We start from the raw sequence: 20573 nt of genomic DNA, 5'->3' as shown, positions 1-20573 counted from the left end.
CTCCTGTGCACAACACCTCTACACCATCATGGATGAGCATGTGGTCTCCCCATTCAATGGAAAGCTTGCTGAGGGCAGCCACTGCCTCACTTTGACCCTTGATCCCTACTTCTAATGCTCCAGGGACATTAGTTTCTTGATTAATAAGAGGGTCTAGTCTAGTTAACATGAACAAATGCGAGTCACTTGGAAGTACAGATCTCCCCACACGTGACCCCGGCTCCTCACTGTCTCTGCAGCCACAGAGATATTCTATCTAATTCTAACAACTGAACCTAGACCAGGGCTTTGCAGGAGCCACAATAAGGAAAGGGGCTCACCAACCACCATCAGGGTGAACTCAAATCCCTTCTTCACAGACTTCCTGTGCACCTGGTTGGGCAGATTGGCGAATCCTACGTAGCCCGCAGTCTCAGAAGGAAGCTGAAAAAGAAGACTGAATTAATTAGAAGGAAACACCTTACCCAAAATATGGAGGTCAATACCAAAGATGGCAGCCACCATATCCTAACAACATGTTAAATGTGCTCCCACCAAGCTGTGCTCCTCAGACCAAAGTAGGGGGGCCAGGGCTCAAGCCCTGGCACAGGGTCTATGCCTCTCCGCTCACTTCGTGCCTGCCCTCACTGTCAACCTTCCCAAGGCTTCAGCTCTCCTTGCTCCATTCACCAGGCACAACTCATCCCATCACCACATGGGCAGTAAAGTCACCAGGAAAACAGAAAATTGGGGGGGGGGTGAATTTTAGCCATGTAGTTTTCATGATGGTACTATACAGCAAGCATCATGAAAGAGCTCTGGCATGGAAACAATATTCCAGCAAAGGGAGGGTGGGCTGGGGCGGTAAGTGAGAAGACGCATGGTGTCTCCTTCCCCACCTAGTCAAGAGCATTCAGACTAGAGAGGAAAGACCGAGTGGCCAAGCCTGCAGAGTCTTCAGGGGAGAGCCAGGCTTCTGTCATCACAAAGATACAGAGGAATATGAGAAGATGAGGGTTTGGTAAATGGAGGACAAGAGTTTCCAAGGCACAGGACTCCCAAGAGACCCAGGAAGGACAGAGTTAACAGGACTGGCCATAAAAGAGCAAGAAGGGGCAGGGAAAGGACTATCCAGGCAACCTCCCTCCAGGAGATAAATTCATGGGGCTACAAATCTAAACTCCCCCCACAGCAAGTGTTCGGTCAGCCTGTAAAAAAGAAAGTTGCAAGATCTATGGTTACACGACTTCCTCATGTCCTCCATGAGAGACAGGAGGGGGTCCTAGACGAAGGACAGCGTGGAAGTCAGGAGCCCTCAGTGTGATGGAGCCACTGCCCCCTGCCTGCCTGGTGAGTGAACATCCTGGGCGAATTTCATCCAGATCCTGGATGAAATGGGACCGATTCAAGGATAGAAGATGTAACCTGAGTTGCCCTCTGTCCACAAGGTCGGGGAGTCAAATCCAGGACACTGATCTTTAGAAGCTCCAATGATGAAAGTTGTAAATAAAAACTGCAAGCCTCACAAAGCAAGGTCCTCTCTGGCAGCTTGTTTGAATGATAAGCCCCAGTTCACCCCTCCTGGGCCTGACAAGTGAATGAGCAAAGGTGAGCAGCAGCTAAATCATTATTGATTATAGAAATGCAAATGAAAACTAGGTACCACCTCATATCTTTCAGATTGGTCAATGTGACCAAAAAAGAAAATGATAAATGTTGGAGAGGATGTGGGAAAACTGGGACACGAATGCACTGTTGGTGGAGTTGTGAACTTGATGCAACCTTTCCGGAGGGGAATTTGGAATTAGGTACAAAAGGCAATAAAATTGAGCATACCCCTTGATCCAGCAAGATCACTGCAAGGTCTACATATATACCAAAAAGATCATCAAAATGGGGAAAAGACCCCCACGTACAAAAATATTCAAAGCAGCATTGAGGGTTCCCAAACACTCTAAACAAAGTAAGCTCCCAAGGGAGGGAAGGCAAGGAACACCTCCCTTTCAGAAATGAAGTCTCTCTGACCTGAGAAAGGGTCAAGGACCAACTTAAAGTCCTCTCACCACTAAGTCTCAGGCCCAGGATTTGAACCCATGTTTTCTGAATGTACCACCTCCTACAATTCTGACTGTTCCCTGAAGAGCTCTCACACCCACCAGGTGAAACAAGATTCAGGAGCTTCCAGCCTGAAAGCAATGAGCTGGACAGTCCATTATTGAAACGATTGGGGCGGTGAGGTGGTGCAGTGAATAGACTGGTCCTGGAGTCAGGAGGACCTGAGTTAAATCCAGCCTCAGATACTTAATAATTACTTAGCTGTGCGACCTTGGGCAAGTCACTTAACCCATTGCCTTGCAAAAAAAAAAAGAAACTAGCAAATAGTTGTGCATGTAGAACAATTTACAGAGATGTTTCATTCAAAAAAAATAATGGGTTTCTTTTATTTTCTTTGGAAACTATCTATAAGATTCTTTATCACAAAAATTTTTCCCCTAAACTTTCTAACTTTACAATCCACAACTTTTATTACTAAAGGAAAAAAATGGCATTTCTCAGCAGCATCTCTCTCATTCTCATTACACACATCAAATAACATATCACAAAGTTGCCATCAGAAACACTGCGACATCACAGATCACTTCAAATTAGTGAACTTCTCTGGAAAAGGTCTCTCTCTACAGTGACAATATGTGCTTTTCAAACATTTAATTACAAAACAAAAAGACTTTATTTACCTTTTTATCTCCAGACTGAGACATGTTGAGTCACTCTGAGTTTTGACCTCTGGAAGACAAAAATTCTGAGTCATTTTCCAAGGCCCGTTGTTTCCCAGTCATTCAGCACCATGACGCCTAGGGAGATGGAGGAGAATCCAACAGAAAGAAAAGCCTTGCCCTTCAGGAAGTCCCACTGGCAAAACCAACTATGAAGGGGGAACAAAAAGTTAGCTTCAACTCTTGAGAGGTTGAATGGGAGAATATCTGTTTTCCCCCAGCAGATGACATCAGTAATCACCAGTGGGCCTCCCCTTTATTAGGAAAAGGGACCACCTCTGCCCCCCCCACCACATGCCCCCCATCCCCCCCAAAAAAACCCAAAGCTACAACACAGGGACAGGAAATGAAAAAGGAAATACATCTGGCAGTTGGACTTTTTTTTACAGCTGAGCTAATGGTCAGCAAAGAGAAGAAATGTCTTCTTAGGACACGCGTGCCTGGATGCTATGAGACTTTCCTGCTCCTTTGTCTGACCGTCTTCCTCAGCCTTGATGTAAACAATCCATATGACTAAGCAGGTGAGAAGCTCTAAGCACAAAGACAGTAAAGTTAGAGTGAACAGAGGAGATTCATGCTCAGATCTGGAAATGTAACATAAAAATTATAAGACTTTGGGGCAGCTGGGTGGCCCAGTGGATAGAGCATTGGCCCTGAAGTCAGGAGGACCCGAGTTCAAATCTGGCCTCAGACACTTAATAATTACCTAGTTTTGTGATCTTGGGCAAGCCACTAAAACCTATTGCCCAGAAAAAAATTAATATTAAAATAAAAAAAAATCATAGCACTTGGCTATCACCCTGAGCATCTCCAGGTTCAAGAGAACATTTGAGGGGCAGCTAGGTGGTCTAGTGGTTAGAGCACTGGCCCTGGAGTCAGGAGGACCTGAATTCAAATCTGGCCTCAGACACTTAATAATTACCTAGTTCTGTGACCTTGGGCAAGCCACTTAAACCCATTGCCTTGCCAAAAAAAAAAAAAACCTAAAAAAAAGAAAAAAGAAAGAAGAAAGATAACATTTGATAGGGTGGGCAGTCCTCTGGCTTAGCACCTTCAGGCACTGGCCAGTCAAAGAGGATCACTGAGGGCCACACATGCTTTACTTTTTAAAATTTATTTTGGTAAAAATTTCCCAACTACATTTTAATCTGGTTCTGACAGCACTCAGGAGCACAAATAGAAATGTCTGAGGCAGGACTTGAACTCAGACTTTCCTGGATCTGGGGTCAGGCTTGTCTCCTAAACCTCTTCGCAGTAACACACTGGTTGATATACAGTTTCAATAGGACCACTGATCATGAACTGGAAAGGTCCGGGAAGCCCCCCATCTAGGCCTCTCCCTTCACAGATGTGCTCAGGAGATGGTCCAGGGCAGACAGGGAGAAAGCATCATAAGCTGCAGGTTGGGAGCCAACATCCTCTGAAGCCAAAGCACCATGGCAGGTTCCTGCCAGCTCTGCCACCATGCCACAGGAAGTCCTGCCCTATGACAGTAGGAGCTATCTCTGCCTCCCATGACCAATATACCAGCAGCATTGGTATCAGGCCACTGGGTGGAAGGCCAGCCAGTAAAAAGGATGCCACTTTCACCTGCTAGATCAAGGATGTCACTTTTACCTACTTCCAGAGGGCTTGGGAACAAAACTGATGGGCAAAATTTCTCTCCCAAGAACAGGAGCTGAGGGCCAAGCTCTTATCAGTGACCCCAGCCAGGGTCAGTCCCCAGTATGAGCCAGGCAGGGGCTCCCAGGCTGGGCATTTGTCTGACCCCCGTTACTTGTCTGGATACTGCAGAGATTCTGAAGGGCTGCTAGCAAGGGAGATGGAAAGCTGCAGCCCACCTCAGAGGCTCTCTGGTGTGACCTCCCTCTCATTTTAAACATCAGAGAGGCAGAACCAGGGCAGAGCAGGTACGGGAACCTCGGTCCTTCAGCCAGACCCTGAGTTCTTGCTCAGGAGGCCAAGGCCTCCTCTACCTTTCAAGGTAATGCATTCTTCTCTGGGCTACTCAGATTAAACTAAAATCCTGAAATTTTCCTCCAATGAGATTGAGCAGAATAAATCTAGCCCCTCTTACACTTGATGCCAAGGCCTGCCCATGCTAGAGGTGGGGTCCCTTCCTCCCCCTCCCTCCCAGGCTTCCAGGATTCGGAAGTCTTGAAGAATCTCTTCTCTAGCTCTAGTCCAAAAACAAATTCCCTCCTCAACATTTCCAACAACTGGTGTCCATCATAGGAGGCTAGACCAGACAAAGGAAGGGGACGCAAGAGCCCGGACCCGTGTGGCCAATGTGAGTCATTTGCCTCATTCTGATTTGTAGAAGAAATATGTGCCAACATCTCTTCTAGCTAGATGCTAGCTCCTTGTCTCTAAGCACAAGGTCCTCTATTAAATAGTGGGTGCCTTTCCTCCTCAATCATCTCCTCCAAAGGGATGTCCATCCACTGGAGAATGGCTAAATGAGTTATGGTATATGAATGTGATGGAATCCTATTGTTCTGTAAGAAACCATGGGCACAGGCAGCTAGGTGGTGCAGTGGATAGAGCACTGGCCTTGGAGTCAGGAGTATCTGGGTTCAAATCCGATCTCAGACACTTAATAATGACCTAGCTGTGTGGCCTTGGGCAAGCTACTTAACCCCATTTGCCTTGCAAAAACCTTAAAAAAAATAATAATTACCTAGCTGTGTGACCTTGGGCAAGTCACTTAACCCCATTGCCTTGCAAAAACTAAAAAAAAAAGAAACCATGGGCAGAAAATTAGAAGGAAAATTGAAAGCTGGGAAATAATCTTCACAGCTGGGATTCTGATAAAAGTCTCATTTTTTAAAATAGAGAATTGTATCAAATTTATAAGGTTACAATTTATTCCCCAGCTGATAAATGGTCAAAGGATATGAATGGACAGTTTTCAAATGAAGAAATTTAAAGCTCTCTATATATAATCATATGAAAAAATTTTCCAAATCATTACTGATTAGAGAAATGCAAATTAAAACAACTTTCAAATTCCACTTCACACCTATCGGGTTGGCTAAGATGACAAAAAAGGAAAACAATCGATGTTGGAGAGGTTGTGGGAGGATTGGGACATTAATGTATTGTTGGTGGAGTAATCCAGTCATTCTGGGGAGCAATATGGAACTATGCCCAGAGATCAATAAAACTGTTCCTACCCTTTGACCCAGCAATACCAAGACTAGATCTATATCCAAAAGAAATAATAAAAATGGGAAAAGTCTCACGTGTTCAAAAATATTTATAGCAGCTCTTTTTTATAAAATTGGACATTGCAGGGATGCCCATCCATTGGGAATGGCTGAACAAGTAATGGTACATGAATGTTATGGAGTACTCTTGTTCTATAAGAAACCACGAATGGGGCGGCTAGGTGGCACAGTGGATAAAACACTGTCCCTGGAGTCAGGAGTACCTGGGTTCAAATCCGGTCTCAGACACTTAATAATTACCTAGCTGTGTGGCCTTGGGCAAGCCACTTAACCCCATTTGCCTTGCAAATAAAAACCTAAAAAAAAAAAAACAAACCATGAATGGTTGGAGACTAGAGAAGCAAGGAATGAGGAGTTACAGGATCTGATGCTGAGCAAAGGGAGCAGAACCAAGAAAACAATGTTCACATTAATAACAACATTGTGAGCTGATCAACCCTGATGGAAGCAGCTCCTCTCAGCAGTTCAGAAAGCTAGGACACTGTATTAGACCAGCTATGGACAACCGCTATCCCTTCAAAAACAGAACAAAACAAAACAAAATCCTACAGCATCTGAATGAACACTACATTCACGTTTTAAAAATTTCTCTTATGTATTTCTTTCCTATCTCTTGGTTTTCTTTCCTTTCCCTTAATCCTAATTCCCCATACTGAAAATGACTCATCTGTAAACAGGAAACACAAATATGTATGTACAATATGTACCTGGCTGTTCTGTACAATATGTACCTGGCGAGAGGGTGGAAAGGGAAGGCGGAAGGAAATTAGGTAACTTAAAAATATGCATATGCATGTGAATGAATGGTGAAAAACTTTCCTAACATGTAATTGGAAAAATAAAATATCAAGTCAAAAAGAAAAAAAAAATCATGGGCAGGTAGATTTCAGAAAAGCCTGGAAAGACTTGCATGAACTGATGCTGAGTGAAGTGAGAAGCAGGAGAGCATTGTACGCACTAATAGCCACACTGTGTGAAGCCTAACTAGGATCGACCCAGCTCTTCTCAGCAACATAGTGATTAAAGATTTTTGATAGAAAATGCCATCCACATGCTGAGAAAGAACTATGGAGTCTGAATGCAGACTAAAGCAGACTATTTTCACTTTTTTAATTTGTTTTTATTTTTTCTTCCTCATGCTTTTTCCCCTTTCTGGTTCTGATTCTTCTTTCACAACTTGATTAATATGGAAATATGTTGAACATAATTGTAGATGCATCAGATTGCAGTCTTGAGGAAGGGGGAGAGAAAGGAGGGGTAGAAAGTTGGAAAAAAAAATCTCATCTCAACTTTCACCTCATTCTGTGCTTTGTACAACTTTTGTACCACTAGAAAATAAAAGATAACCACAAAAAGATGGGGGGGGGGGAAGAAAGATGAATTTGTATTTCCCACCAAAAAAAAAAAACAAAAACACTTCCAGACTTGTGTTGGTTTCTTGCCAGCACAGCTGGAGAAAGGGGAAATAAGGGGGAGGGAAGTAGGGGTAAGGAGAGGTGACCAAGGGATCAGCACTCCATGCATAATGGGCTCCCCAATACCTTAAGTTACCAAATTCCTGAGCAGGCATCAATTTAATTCATCAGGGTTAGATGGGCACCACGGCATTCCAAGCCTGTGCCAGGTTCTCCAGGATTGGATTCTACTCCTAAGCCCTGGTATATAACTCAAAATCTCCCAGGGCAACTCTGAGGGAAAGTAAAGAGAGTGGCAGACAAGGGAGGGGGGCCAAGCACTTCCATTCTCCGCCCCTCCAACTCAAGAGGCTGCAGATGATCAAAAGTTAAGATCCTGGAGAGGCGGCAAGAACTGAGTCTAGGAGAGACTCCTATTCCACAGTCGCCTGGCCCTGGGCCCAGAAGCTCACAAGGTGGCCGGGGAGACAAGCTGCCTGCCATCCCAAGAGGCAAAGCACAAAATGGTGGGAAAGTAATAGGCACAGGAGGAGACAAGGGGAAGAGGGTGCTCCATCATTCCTATTCCCAGGCCCTGTTAGTGGCAGAAGAGTCCTTGTCCTGAGTACAGGGATTAACGTGTGCTGCCACCTGGTCTCCTCCAACAGCAAATCCCACCTTCTGGAAATTACTCATGCTCACTGGGCCCGGCCAAAGGGTGAATCATCCAGATGGACTGCGAACATGAAGATCTCTCATGACAGATATCTGAAGAATCTATTAATCATTTTCAAGCGGAGTTCAATCCCCCCCCCCAAAAAAGGGGGAGGAATGGTCATTCCTGGAGACCTCAGCAGACAGAGGAAAGATTTGGCTGCCAGCAGACCAGGGTTCCATTTACAGTTGAGACACTTCTCCACTCTAGGTCTCAGTTTCCTTGTCTGCAAATGTGTGTGTGGGGGCAGACTAAAACATCTGGAGGGGGACGGCTAGGTGGCACAGTGGACGGAGTACTGTCCCTGGAGTCAGGAGGACCTGAGTTCAAATCCGGCTTCAGATACTTAATAATTACCTAGTTGTGTGACCCTGGGCAAGTCACTTAACCCTATTGCCTTGCTAAAAAAAAAAATCTGGAGAGTCCTTCCTTCTAAAGAAGCCTTGGGTCCCATGAGTGGGTATGAAGGAATTGGTTGCCAGTGTGGCTGCCCTGGGGAGTGGCCCAGACCCCATCACAGACAGACACCTAGACACATGCCTACCACCTGCCAGTCACCATGCCACTAGAGACAGAAATACAATAATGTAAGACTGCCCCTACTTTTTTTTTTTAGGTTTTGCAAGGCAAATGGGGTTAAGTGGCTTGCCCAAGGCCACACAGCTAGGTCATTATTAAGTGTCTGAGACCGGATTTGAACCCAGGTACTCCTGACTCCAAGGCCGGTGCTTTATCCACTATGCCACCTAGCTGCTCCGTACTGCCCCTACTTTCAAAGAGGCAACACAGAAAGGGAAATAAATAGGTTCAAAAAGACCAGATCCATATTGGGACCGGGCTGCCCAGAGGGCAGAGAACATAACTATGGATGGCAATGCCAGCCAGGGAGGAGGGCCAGATGATGCCCCCCCCACTGAAATCCCCAGTAGGGTTACGGTTTCTCTCAGCCCTTGTCCTGCACTAAGGCAGGGAAGTTCCAAGTCATAGTGGTTTCAGCTATTGTCTGGGCTCATGTCTTATTCTCTATTAGACTCTGCGCTCTGAGGGCAAGAGTTGAATGAATCTTGGATTCCCTATGGCACACACACAGCCCTAGCCCTCTCCAGGGCACTAAGACGGTAGACCCCAGGATGAATCATGATTCAGTCCCTGCTGCATCAGCAGACTCTTGAAGGGCAAAAAGAATAAAGAATAGTTTATCAGTGAGATTCCTTTCATCAGGAAAAAAGATTCATGTTCACTTTTGAGGAACCCTGGGGACTGGAAAATTTGACCAGAAAAATAAGAGGGGCAGGAAGATAAAATGCCAAGAGGAATTCTATGTGCATAGATGGAGGAGCTCAGTGTATACAGGTGGCACAGGGGCCCAAGGGCCTGACTCCTCCCTATCCTGTGTATTGCACCACAGCACTAAGCCTTGTTTTCCTACATACTCAGTTTCACAAAGTCCTGGATATTAAAAACTCAAGGAATGGTATTTCGAAGGAATTACCTCACAATTCAGGTGGTAAAGTGATTTGGCCCCCGGCCTAGTTTCTCATTATGCATTGTCACACCCTTCCCGACATGAAACAATCCCCAAGAAATTCACCTCATTTGGTGACCCAGTTGGCTGAACTAGATAGTGGGTAACCTTCTTGGATCCCAAGCGTCCTTCCCAAAGTCTGAGGAAAGGCTGGAGTTGGTGGGTAAGAGAGTCCGATCTTACCCAAAGCACCACCACATGCACTACCACATGTACCACCTCATGCACCACCTCAGCTCAGTACCATCTGTATTTCAGTACTCATGGGTTAACCATACACTGCAGAGAGGAGAGGCCAGGGGAGAAGTGAAAATGTCTCAGGATGTCTCAGGGGAGAACTTCTTGAGAAGGGTAAGGGTGATCTCATTTGGGTGGAAAATTCCAGATTTGGAAACACCTTCCACCTGGGCAGATCTGGAGCTTTCTGTAATCTATAGTCATAAAAAGTGTCTGCATGACTTACACGAGGCCACATCACTAGTGTGGAGCAGCAGAACACAGTGTGTGTGTGTGTGTGTGTGTGTGTGTGTGTGTGTGTGTGTGTGTGTTGCTTTGGTAGTCCTGACTCCAAAATCAGGTCTCCATCCCCATGCCCCACTGCTCCAACAATACAAGGAGGAAGAAAAATCATACATTCCTGAAATGTCCAAGAAGGAGTTTAGTACTCATTCAAAGATTCAACCGATATTTGTTAAGTACCTAATGAATACAGAAGATTCATCTGGGAAAGTCACACAATTTAGATAACGTGTGACTCTTGCCTTCATGAAGCTTACAGTCTAGTGACACTCTAATGTGAAACATCTCAAGGCCAGGACATTAAGGGCAAGACGTGAGGAGAATTGGGAAAGGCTGCTGCCTGGGGGAGGACAGCAGGCAGAGGTCATCCTCACAGGACCAGCTCCCCCAGCTGAAAACCTCAACTGGAGACAAGGCACTTGTGCCTTCCAGGCACTGCTAGCTCCTAGGGCACTGCTGCCTCCTCCACTCCCTGGCGGGTCCAGGTGGCCAACCAGTCTCATCACATGTTGGTCAACATTCCGCTGGGAAGGTGGATGCTCAAACTGGCCTGGCCTTCAGAGCCATTTTCACGAGGTAGCTACCTCAAAGTAGGGCACAAGTTAAGAATCCATTTTCAAAATTCCACAGCTCAGGGCCAACGGGTATTTTCACACATGTTTTCCAGACATTCTCTGCACCCATTAGTACCACATGGAGTGTTTTCTCTTCAGCTGATCCCACACGTGCTAAACTGCTACAGCCCCTCCTCTCCCGGGAATCTTATCTTCAATCATCATCTCATTTGCCTCTCAAGAAGCAAATCCCAAAGCTAATTACAGCTCCCACTTACGCAAACACAAAGGCTGCAGCTTGCCATCATATCATCCTCTATTCTGAACTAGCCCATCCAATAAATTAGGGAGGAAGGAACCCGGGTCATTTCCTTCAGGATATAAGAAGTAAACTTCTCAGGGCCGGTGTGGGATTTTCCTAAAGTCAACCACAAATTAAAACCAATTATGGAAAATGTACAAGGATCACCCCAACATAGGCATTTCAAGGAAAGAAAACGGCAAGGAAGGAGAACGATCCACATCTACAAGGAGATCCATAAGGAAATCTTACAAGATCGACAAGGAGAATGCTTCTGAGAAGCAGCCCAAAAGAGGTCTCAGAACAATGAGAATAATAAAGGGACAGAATGTTATGATTCCAAAAGCAATCTTCAGAACCACCCTGTGAGGATGCGCACATTATCAGGACTTTAATATAGGAAAGAAAACAGAGGTAGAAAAGGAATCTGTCTGAATTCACACAGTTATTAGAATTCATACAAGCTAAAGCAAGACAAGGTGGTTAAGGCTTCTCTTCATTGCAAAGGGGGAGGGTCTATGGGTGTGCACATACTATCAGATGTGTTGGTTGGTTTTGCCAACTAAGCCTTCTTTCCCAAGAGGAGTTGGTAAGAGGAACAATAACCATCATAAAGCCACCTTGGGGATGAGCAGGCCTACTGTGGGGTCAATCACTCCTTCAACCAATGTTACAGGGCACCACTTCTCTATGGGAGAGGAATTCAAACAAAAGAAAGCCTCAGGTCCTGAAGACGAATGAAACAAGAAATTGTTTGTCTGCTGATACTCCCTTAGCCACATTCAGCTTTATTTCTACCTGCCAAGAACCTAGATGTCTCTTCAAACAAACCATTCTTCCTTTCCCCAGACAGGGGAGCAGAATCACAGGACTCAGAGCTGGAGAGGAACCAGAGACCAGATCATACCAAAGGTTTGCTAAGTGAATAATAAATGTGACATCCTGACGCAGACTCTCCACGGGGATGGCATTTAATATTACAGAGGCACTGAACAACTAACACACGCTTCTTATAAAATCCTTTAAATTGGGCAGCTAGGTGGCTTAATGGAGTCAGGAGTCCCTGGGTTCAAATCCGGCCTCAGACACTTAATAACCACCTAGCTGTGTGGCCCTGGACGAGCCACTTAACCCCGGTTGCCTTGCAAAAACCTAAATAAAAGTAAAACCCTTTAAATGTACCGTGGTTGCGTTGTTAGTATTGTTTGAGGACTATGACATCAGGGAGAGGAGGTCCCCATATGCAAGTGCACTGGACTGAAACAGGAGGACGGGCCACATGGGTATTCAAAAAGACGTTTTACAGGAGTAACTTTGGAGAAGGCAGCTTGGAATCTTTTGATATTTCCATTTAACTACAATGCCAATCACAAACTAATCTATTCTTTCTTTCTTTCTCTTTTTTTTTTTTTGGCAAGGCAATGGGGTTAAATGTCTTGCCCAAGGTCACATACCTAAGTATTAAGTATCTGAGGTCCAATTTGAACTCAGATCCTACTGACTCCAGGGCCAATGCTCTATTCACTGAGCCACCTAGTCATCCCCATAAACTAATCTATTCTTAACAAAAGGGGATAAGATCAGATTATACAAGGGGGACTACAGTAACCTGGTATTTGGGAGCACCTGATTCTCTTTCAGAACACATTCTGTCCCAAACTGGTTCATGCAATTATTATCTTCTATTTTTTTTCCTTTTAAGATGACCCTATGAAATGGGTTTCCAACATCCTTTATGGACACTTGGCAATGCCCCTGTTGACCTTCTACTCAAAACTCCAGTGAATCTGAGTGTTCACTGATTCGGGGCTCCTTCCCCAAGACCCATACTGAGGGCCTTGTCCCTGCTCCCTCACAGACCCTGGTGTCTCCAACAGGGATCCGTCCATAATGAAGACATCTTTCATGTCTCTAGAACATCTCGTCAATCATTCCCTTGATGGATGGCACCCTCCCATCTTCTGTTTACATTACTATGATTCCTCAAACTTTTTACTCCCAGTCTTACTTGGAAACATGCTTCCTCAAACAAGTATCCTCAAAATAAAGAAATGCTCTGTTCCATCTTGTTAGGGCTACCGGTTCTCTAAGATGGCTGAGGCTTTGAGGACACCTACGTGGAAGTCATACCTCTTTGCCCTGGTGGCTGCATTCTTTTAGACTGACTGCACCCTATCTTTCCAGACTGATCACTTCTACAACTTCCTCACATCCCCTGGGATGCAGCCAAACACTCCTCTTCCCTGCATTTCCCTACCCAATGCGCCATCTCCCACCTCTCTGCCTTTGCCTAGGCTATTCTTCCCCAGTCCTGTCCAACAGGTCCTCCTGCTTCACCATCACCTCAGAAGTCCTAGTTCCCTTCCAGACTCCATTCAAGCACTGCCCCCTCTTCAAGAAGTCTTTCCTGATCTCCCAGGTTGCCACAACTGGGGCCCATCCAAAAAACGGTCCTGTGTTTATGGCCTGGGTATAAGCTTCTCCCCACAAAAGGACAAAAGCTCTTGGAAAGTTGGCATGATCTCACTTAGTCTTGGTAGCCCTGCAGCCTCACCCAGGGACTGGCACATAACAGCCATTTATCAACCACTCCCTGACAAGAGGAAGACAAAGCTCTTGTTGCAAACAAGGGAACAAAGGAATAAAGGGGCTCCCCCACACTTACAGAGCAGGGACTGGTGCTGTGGGAGAAGAGACAGCCAGGAGCCTGAGACCTGGCTAAGAGCCTACCTGTGTGACCTGACCTAGGCTGCGTGACCTCTGGGAAGGGCTGCCTTCCAGTCAAGGCTTGAGTCCTCTGCTGGGCCCAGCACAGACACAGAAACACATAAGGAATGAATGAATAAATGAATGACGCATTTTTTCAGGGCCTCCCACAAACTAAGCACTGAGCAAAGAGAGAAAGCAGACAGGCCCTGCCTTCACAGAGCCCACATTCTGATGGGGAGACAACCCATCTGGAAGCTCTCAGTCTCAGGTCCTAAGGGCAGGTCTCTCTTCTGGAGGAGAATGTCTACTGATTATAGTCCTGTCAGTTCCAATGCTGACCCCTTTGAGTGTTTCCATCAAGAAGAGCTGAGGTACCCTGAGCAAGTCATGCCATCCTTGTCTGCCTCAGTTTCCTCATCTGTCACACCTGGCTCCCAGGGGTGTAGGGAGAGTCTGATGAGATAGTTTGTGTAGAGGTCAGCACAGTGCCTGCCATACTCTAGGTGTGGACCTTCAGGAGTGCTGGCAGGGAGGCTGCCCTGGGATGGCTGAAAGCATGGCACTTGGGTCAGGGTCCTGGGCTATCACCATCATGGTAGGAGGGGAGACGTGGCTGGGATGGGACTGAAGGGGGGGACTTGCCCTGCCTCTTTCAGGTGCCTTGGAATCAGGACAGAGAAGGGACACAAGCTCCAGGCAACGAGGCTGGTCTCAACAGAAAGCAGATAAATGGTGCTCGCTGCTGCCCACATTCCCACCACACCAGATCCCGAAAGTAGGTGAGTGAAGAAGATGAGCATGCAAACACCTCAGTCTCTGGAGGTTCGTGGAAACTAAGGTCAACTTCAGAAGTTGCTCAGGAAAGAGACGGGTGAGTTCTAAATGGCGGCTTCTTGTCCAGGAAAGACCCCAGGTCAGTCTCAGAGGTCATCCTGGCTGACCAAGAATTTCTTCCTCCAGTTTCCCCAGCAATCCTCTCCTATTCTCTCTGAGGGTGTGAGATTTTTCTCAAATTGGACCTAGATCGACCTCTTTTGAACTTCTGCCTCTCACACATAACTTGGTTCTCAGGACCAAGATGACCAAATCTAGCACCTCTTGTCCACTATAACAGCCTTTCAAGAACGTGATGCCACAAACATCCCCACCAAAACCTCTTCTCCAAGAGAAACATCCATACTTTCTTCGTCCAATCCTCCAAAAGCAGGGAGGTGAGGCCCTTCCCCATTGTGGACACTTTCCAGGATTTGGTCTTTGACTACACCAGTTCAGACACAAGGACTGCTCAGCCCATCACCTCCTCATCTCCTGGATTCAAGGGATCTCACCAGGAGAGACACTGCTTCCTTCCAGGAACCTGCCCCTACCTTTGTGAAGGTACCAGAAACACCCACTTCCTGGTGACCAGCTCCCCTTTTTTCATTCCTTCATTCTGAGATGGTGTCTTTCCCACAACTCCACTTAATGGAACGACCATCCCTCAGTCAGCCAAAGAAACATTCGCAACGCTTTCCTCTTTTCTCCTCACCCACACCTTGAATGTTCTGTGATTTCCCTCCATGAAAAGGTTGCTGCTGCATTCTTGCCTTGGGTCCCCAACACCCAAAGAGAGCTTAGCCCAGAGAAAGTACATTCATTCTTTATTCATTCATTCATTCATTCATTCATTCAGTAAACATTTACTAAGTAGCTACCATTACCTGATCCTGTGCTAAGCTCTGAGGATACTAGAAGAGGCAAAAGACAGTCCCTGCCCTCAAGGAGCTGACAGTCTGATGGTCTAACAACAACTCTATAAAAAGAGAGTTCCATACAGGATCCAAACACAATGACAAGCTAAATCTGCCTCAACTAATCTTTCCCATTCTGCCCTCTCCTCAGTCATAAAAGCCAAGGTTGATTATGATGCTCTGACCCAAAGGGGTGCTCTCTCATTCCTGGAACAGGAGTATTTAAAGCTCTTCACCCTTAGGGCCTTCACCTCTTTTTCCAGGCTCATTCCCCCATCACACAGTTGACTGTCCAACTAATCAAGGCTCCTTGTCCATGACTCTCCAGCTCTCATCTCCTTTGTAGGCCTGTGCCCTTGTGGTCTCCCCTACCTGATATAATCTCCCTCTTCCCCATTACCTCTTAGAATCCCTAACTTCAACATTCTGAAGAGGAATGTGGAACTTGGTCCAAAAGGCTATAACACTGCAGATTCTTTGATTCTGCAATGCCACTACTAGGTCTATATCCCAAAGAGATCACAAAAAAAGGAAAACAAGACTCATATAGGGTGGCTAGGTGGTGCAGTGAATAGAGCACCAGCCCTGGAGTCAGGAGTACCAGAGTTCAAATCCAGTCTCAGACACTTAATAATTACCTAGCTGTGTGGCCTTGGGCAAGCCACTTAACCCCATTTGCCTTGCAAAAACCTTAAAAAAAAAACTCATATGAACAAAATGTTCATAATAGTTCTTTTTATGGTAGCAAAGAATTAGAAATTGAGGGGATGCCCATCCACTGGGAATGGCTGAAAAAATGGTGATATATGAATGCTATGGAATACTATTGTGATGAGTTTTAGAAAAACCTGGAAAGATTTTCATGAACTGATGCAATGTAAAGTGAGCAGAACCAGGAGAAAGAACATTGTACACATCACAGTGATAACTATTCTCAGAAATACAATGACAATTCCAAAGGGCTCAATGTGAAAAATGCTATCCACATCCAAATAAAGAACTGATAAACTCTGAATGCAGAGCGAAACATTGCTCTCCAATTTTTAAGGGTTTGGGGGGGGTATTTTCTTTCACATGACTAATATGGAAATGCTTTACTTAACTGCAGATGTATAACCTATATTGAATTACTCATTATGTCTAGGAAGGGGAAGAAGGAGGAAGAAGGTAATTTCAAAAATTTTTGAAAATGAATATTAAAAACTGTTTTTACGAATAATTGCAAAAATGCATTTTTTATTTTTTTTAAAGTGGGAATTTAAAAAACAAAAATTGCTGAGGGAAGCAATTTTTTCATTTCTGTCTTTGTACCTTGAAGTGTCTGACATAGAATAAGTCAGTACCTCCAAAATGATTGATTTACAAGTTCGAATCACCTGGTCATGATTAACCTCATCCTTGCCTACATGACCACCGAGCCACTGTCCGTGATATTTAAGAGACCATGGAGGGGGGCGGCTAGGTGGCACAGGGGATAGAGCACCAGCCGTGGAGTCAGGAGGACCTGAGTTCAAATCCAGTCTCAGATGCTTCATAATTACCTAGTTGTATGGTCTTGGGCAAGTCACTTAACCCATTGCCTTGCAAAATCCTAAAGAGAGAGAGAGAGACAGACAGACAGACAGACTATGGAGGAAAAGGACACCTCACGACTGAAGATCAAGTGTCCAAATTTCCAAAAAAGGGAAAACCACGTGCCAGTGAGTTTGATTGTGACACCTGGGAAAATCCTCAAACAGATCATTAGAGAGTTGGCTAACCAATATCTGGAAAGGAAAGTGATGATCACAAAGAAGCAGCCTGGCCTTGAAACTCAGATTCTCTTCATTTCCATTCTTGAGAAGGACGCTAACTTTAGATGAAAGGATGATGCCTGCCATGGCTAGAGTACGTCTAGATTTTGTTCTTTTTTTTTTTTATTATTATTCTTTTTGCTTTGCTCCAGAGAGCAGAACAAGAAACAATGCATGGCAGCAGATTTAGATGATGGAGAGGTCCCATGAGCCAGCCTTGGGGTAATAGAGTCCTCCCCCATACCCATGCATGTCCAGGATGCTGAAGAAAAGATTTTGATCCAGGACGAACCTGCACCCCCCAAGCCTAGAGGTTCCTTCCTACCCCAGTTCTGTGAGATGATGTTGCAAGATTGAGATTTAAACAATGAGAACTCAGAAAGCCAAGGGATACCCTGGGCAGGTCACTTAATCCTGTCTGCCTCAGTTGCTCATCTGGAAAATGAGCTGGAGAGCTCCAATAACCTTCTTTAAAAAGTCCAATAAATAACATATTTAAGAAGGGGTTTTTTTTTTGTTTTTTCACAAAGCAATGGGGTTAAGTGGCTTGCCCAGGGCCACAAAGCCAGGTTATTATGAAGCGTCTGAGGCTGGATTTGAACTCAGGTCCTTCTGACTCCAGGGTTGGTGCTCTATCCACTGCACCACCTAGCCGCCCTAAGAAGGGTTTTTTGAATTTTTTTTCATCCTTTCCATCTTTACTGTTCAAACTAAAAATGAGGGGCAGCTACATGGTGCAGGGGTAGAGCACCAGCCCTGGGTGAATTCAAACTAAAAACGAGCCTTCCCAAATTCCCCTCCCTCCGGTCTGGGAAAACTAAGCTGATGATACACAGGTTCCTTTTTCTGGGCTGGCTTTTTTCTTCCCCTTTTAATTCTTTATTATAAGGTATGAGTCTCAGGTAGGGAGGTGTTACAGGGGATAGAGCCCCAGGCAGGTTGGGGGTGCACTGGAGTCAGCCCCAGGCCTGGAGTCATGAAGACCTGAGTTCAAACTCAAATCCAGCCTTAGCTGTGTGACTTGAGACAAGTCTTTTCACCCTGTTTGCCTTAGTTTCTTCATCTGTAAGATGAGCTGGAGAAAGCAATGGCAAAGCACTCCGGTCTCTCTGCCAAGAAAACCCCAAATGGGGTCAGGCTTGAACAACGACAGTATGAGAAGGGGGAAGGGGGAGGATATACTTGGAAATGATGGTGATGTAAAAAGAAAGGCTGTCCACAAAAATGTTTTTCAAAAGAGTTGGATTTTGAAAATGAGCTCTGCAAAAGGAGAATGTAGATCTGGGTGTGTCGTGGCCACATCTTGAGAATTGGAAAATTGAGACAACAGCTAACTTGTACAAAGGGTCCCAGATCTGGGAGGAAGGTAAGTCTGCCTTTATCATTTCAGAAATCAAGCCAGACAAACCCTCGCGTCCTTGGGCTTTCCGTTGGCGCCCTGGGTTTTCCGTTGGCGCCCTGGGTTTTCCTCTGTCCTGAGCCCAACACTATTCACCCAACACTTATTAAGCACTGGCTGTGTGCAGCGCAGTAGGCCGGGCGGCGGTTCTGGGAGGGAGAGGAAGCTGGGAGCAGATGCAGCTCTCACCCTGGGGGAGCTCAGGGATGGCATAGGCACCTCAGGAGTTACAGAGTGAAGGAATACAGGGGTGGCTAGGTGGCTCGGTGGAGTCAGGAGGCCCTGAGTTCAAATGCGACCTCAGACACTTAATAATGACCTAGCAGTGTGGCCTTGGGCAAGTCACTTAACTCCATTTGCCTTGCAAAAATCTTTTAAAAAATACAGGATAAGGGAGGTGGGATGGGGTGGGGGTCTCAGCAGGGAAGAGAGAAGGGGGCAGAGGAGGGGGCAGGTTCCAGCAGGGAGAGGAAGAGGTCAAGGAAGTGGGAGGGGGGCGGAGGTCCCAGCTGGGAGAGGGCGGAAGCCCCACTGGAGGGGAGGTCCTGAACACAGGCCTGGGGAGACCTCGGCTTGTTTGTAGTCTAATGGGGTAAGTGGCACAAAGCTCCTCGGTAGGAGGTAGGAAAGGGATCATGGGTAAAGGCCGAAGGGGTAACCCTGCACGGGACCCTGGTGTGACCTCCTCATTCTACACACACACCCCAGGACCTGGGTTCTAATCTGCACTTTGCCATTTTCCTGTCTGACCTTGGGGTCGCGGAACATCCATGAACCTCAGTTTCCCCATAATTAAAGTGAGGGGGTTGGCGCAGCTGTCTCCAAGTCTGGCCTTCTGGCTGTTCTTGTGAGACAGGAGGAAAAGGAAAATAAGAAGGTGTAGAGGCTGAAAGCCCGGGCAACTGGCCCCAGACCCCTTGGGCCCACTGGACCCTGAGCCTCCCCCTCCCTGGGGCTGAGTCTCCTCATGCAGGCCCAGGGCCGGCTGCCCCAAGGCTGTGACCGCCAGGCCCACCGGGGAGGAGGCCGTGGGGGCTGCCGGAAGCCTCCCCTTTCATCACTGAGGAGGCTGGAGAGGGGCTGCGGGGGCCGGGGCGGGCCCCCAGGGCCGGGGCCTCGGCCTGCCCGGCCCCGGGGGGGTCCTCCTGGCGGCCCCTTCAGGGGATCCTTCCTTTTTCAGCCTTCAACTGAGCCTCCCCAAGGGCATCCCATGAATGCCAGGCGCCTCACCACCAGCTCCCGGAATGGGCGAGAAAGGGAGAGGGTCCTGGGCCCGCCGGGCCGCCCACCCAGGCCTTCCGGGGAGGGGGAGGGGGGAGGGAGGAGGGAGGAGAGGAATACGGGAAGGGGAGCGGGGGAGGGGCTGCCCGGCCCGCGCCCCCCGCAGCCCCCGGGGCGCCCGTTCCCTCAGGGGCCCCATCCGGGTCTCCCGCCGCCGCGCCTTTGCCCAGGCCGTGCCCCGCCGCCCCGCCGCCGGCGCTGGGAAGGGGGGCATCGGGCCATCGGGCCATCGGGCCATCGGGCCATCGGGCCATCGGGCCATCGGGCCATCGGGCCGCGGCGCTCACCTCTCCTGGGCCGCGGGCTCCGGGGGGCGGCGGCTCCGCTCCGCGCCTCCCTCCCTCCGCGCTCCTCCAGCTTCCCACAGGCCACCGCGCGCCCCGCCCCCCCGCCCGGCCTCCCTCCGCGCACGCGCGCGCGCTCCCTCGCTAGAGCCGTCGGGCACGCGCAGCCACCCGCCCCCGCCCCAGCGGCGCCACCCCCCCCCGAACCCTCAGCTCGGGGCGCTCCCCCCGAGACTCGCTGACGTCAGCCCCCCTGCGTGTTACATGTGGGGAAACTGAGGCTGGGAGCGGGAAGGCGCCAGCGAGAGCCGGGGCGATGCCCGGGAGACCCGCCTCCGGGCCTGGCCCAGCCCCCCGGGCACCGGGCACCGGGCACCGCAGCCCGG

General features: G+C 47.5%; 1 protein-coding gene across 4 annotated transcripts in view; it reads right to left on the bottom strand.

Moving 5' to 3' along the window:
• Nucleotides 1-20292, bottom strand: part of LOC141501986 (septin-2) — a 119635-nt gene extending 99343 nt beyond the window's left edge. For 3 of the 4 annotated variants that reach the window (XR_012472355.1, XM_074206481.1, XM_074206483.1), the window contains exons 1-3: nucleotides 20191-20292; nucleotides 2715-2763; nucleotides 321-423 (exon numbers count right to left, since the gene is read on the bottom strand). Coding sequence is in view for 3 of the 4 variants with exons in the window: in XM_074206481.1 (XP_074062582.1) it covers nucleotides 321-423; nucleotides 2715-2738 (127 nt within the window). In the remaining variant the exon portion in view is untranslated. Of the gene's footprint in view, nucleotides 1-320; nucleotides 424-2714; nucleotides 2764-15681; nucleotides 15947-20190 lie in introns of those variants that run through there. The other variant, XM_074206482.1, reaches the window with a different exon arrangement.
• Nucleotides 20293-20573: the final 281 nt, after the last annotated feature.

This window comes from Macrotis lagotis, chromosome X (assembly GCF_037893015.1).
Source record: "Macrotis lagotis isolate mMagLag1 chromosome X, bilby.v1.9.chrom.fasta, whole genome shotgun sequence".
NCBI classification, from domain to species: domain Eukaryota; kingdom Metazoa; phylum Chordata; class Mammalia; order Peramelemorphia; family Peramelidae; genus Macrotis; species Macrotis lagotis.
The sequence above is the reverse complement of the archived record's forward strand: the minus strand, read 5'-3'. Positions and strand labels throughout refer to the sequence as shown.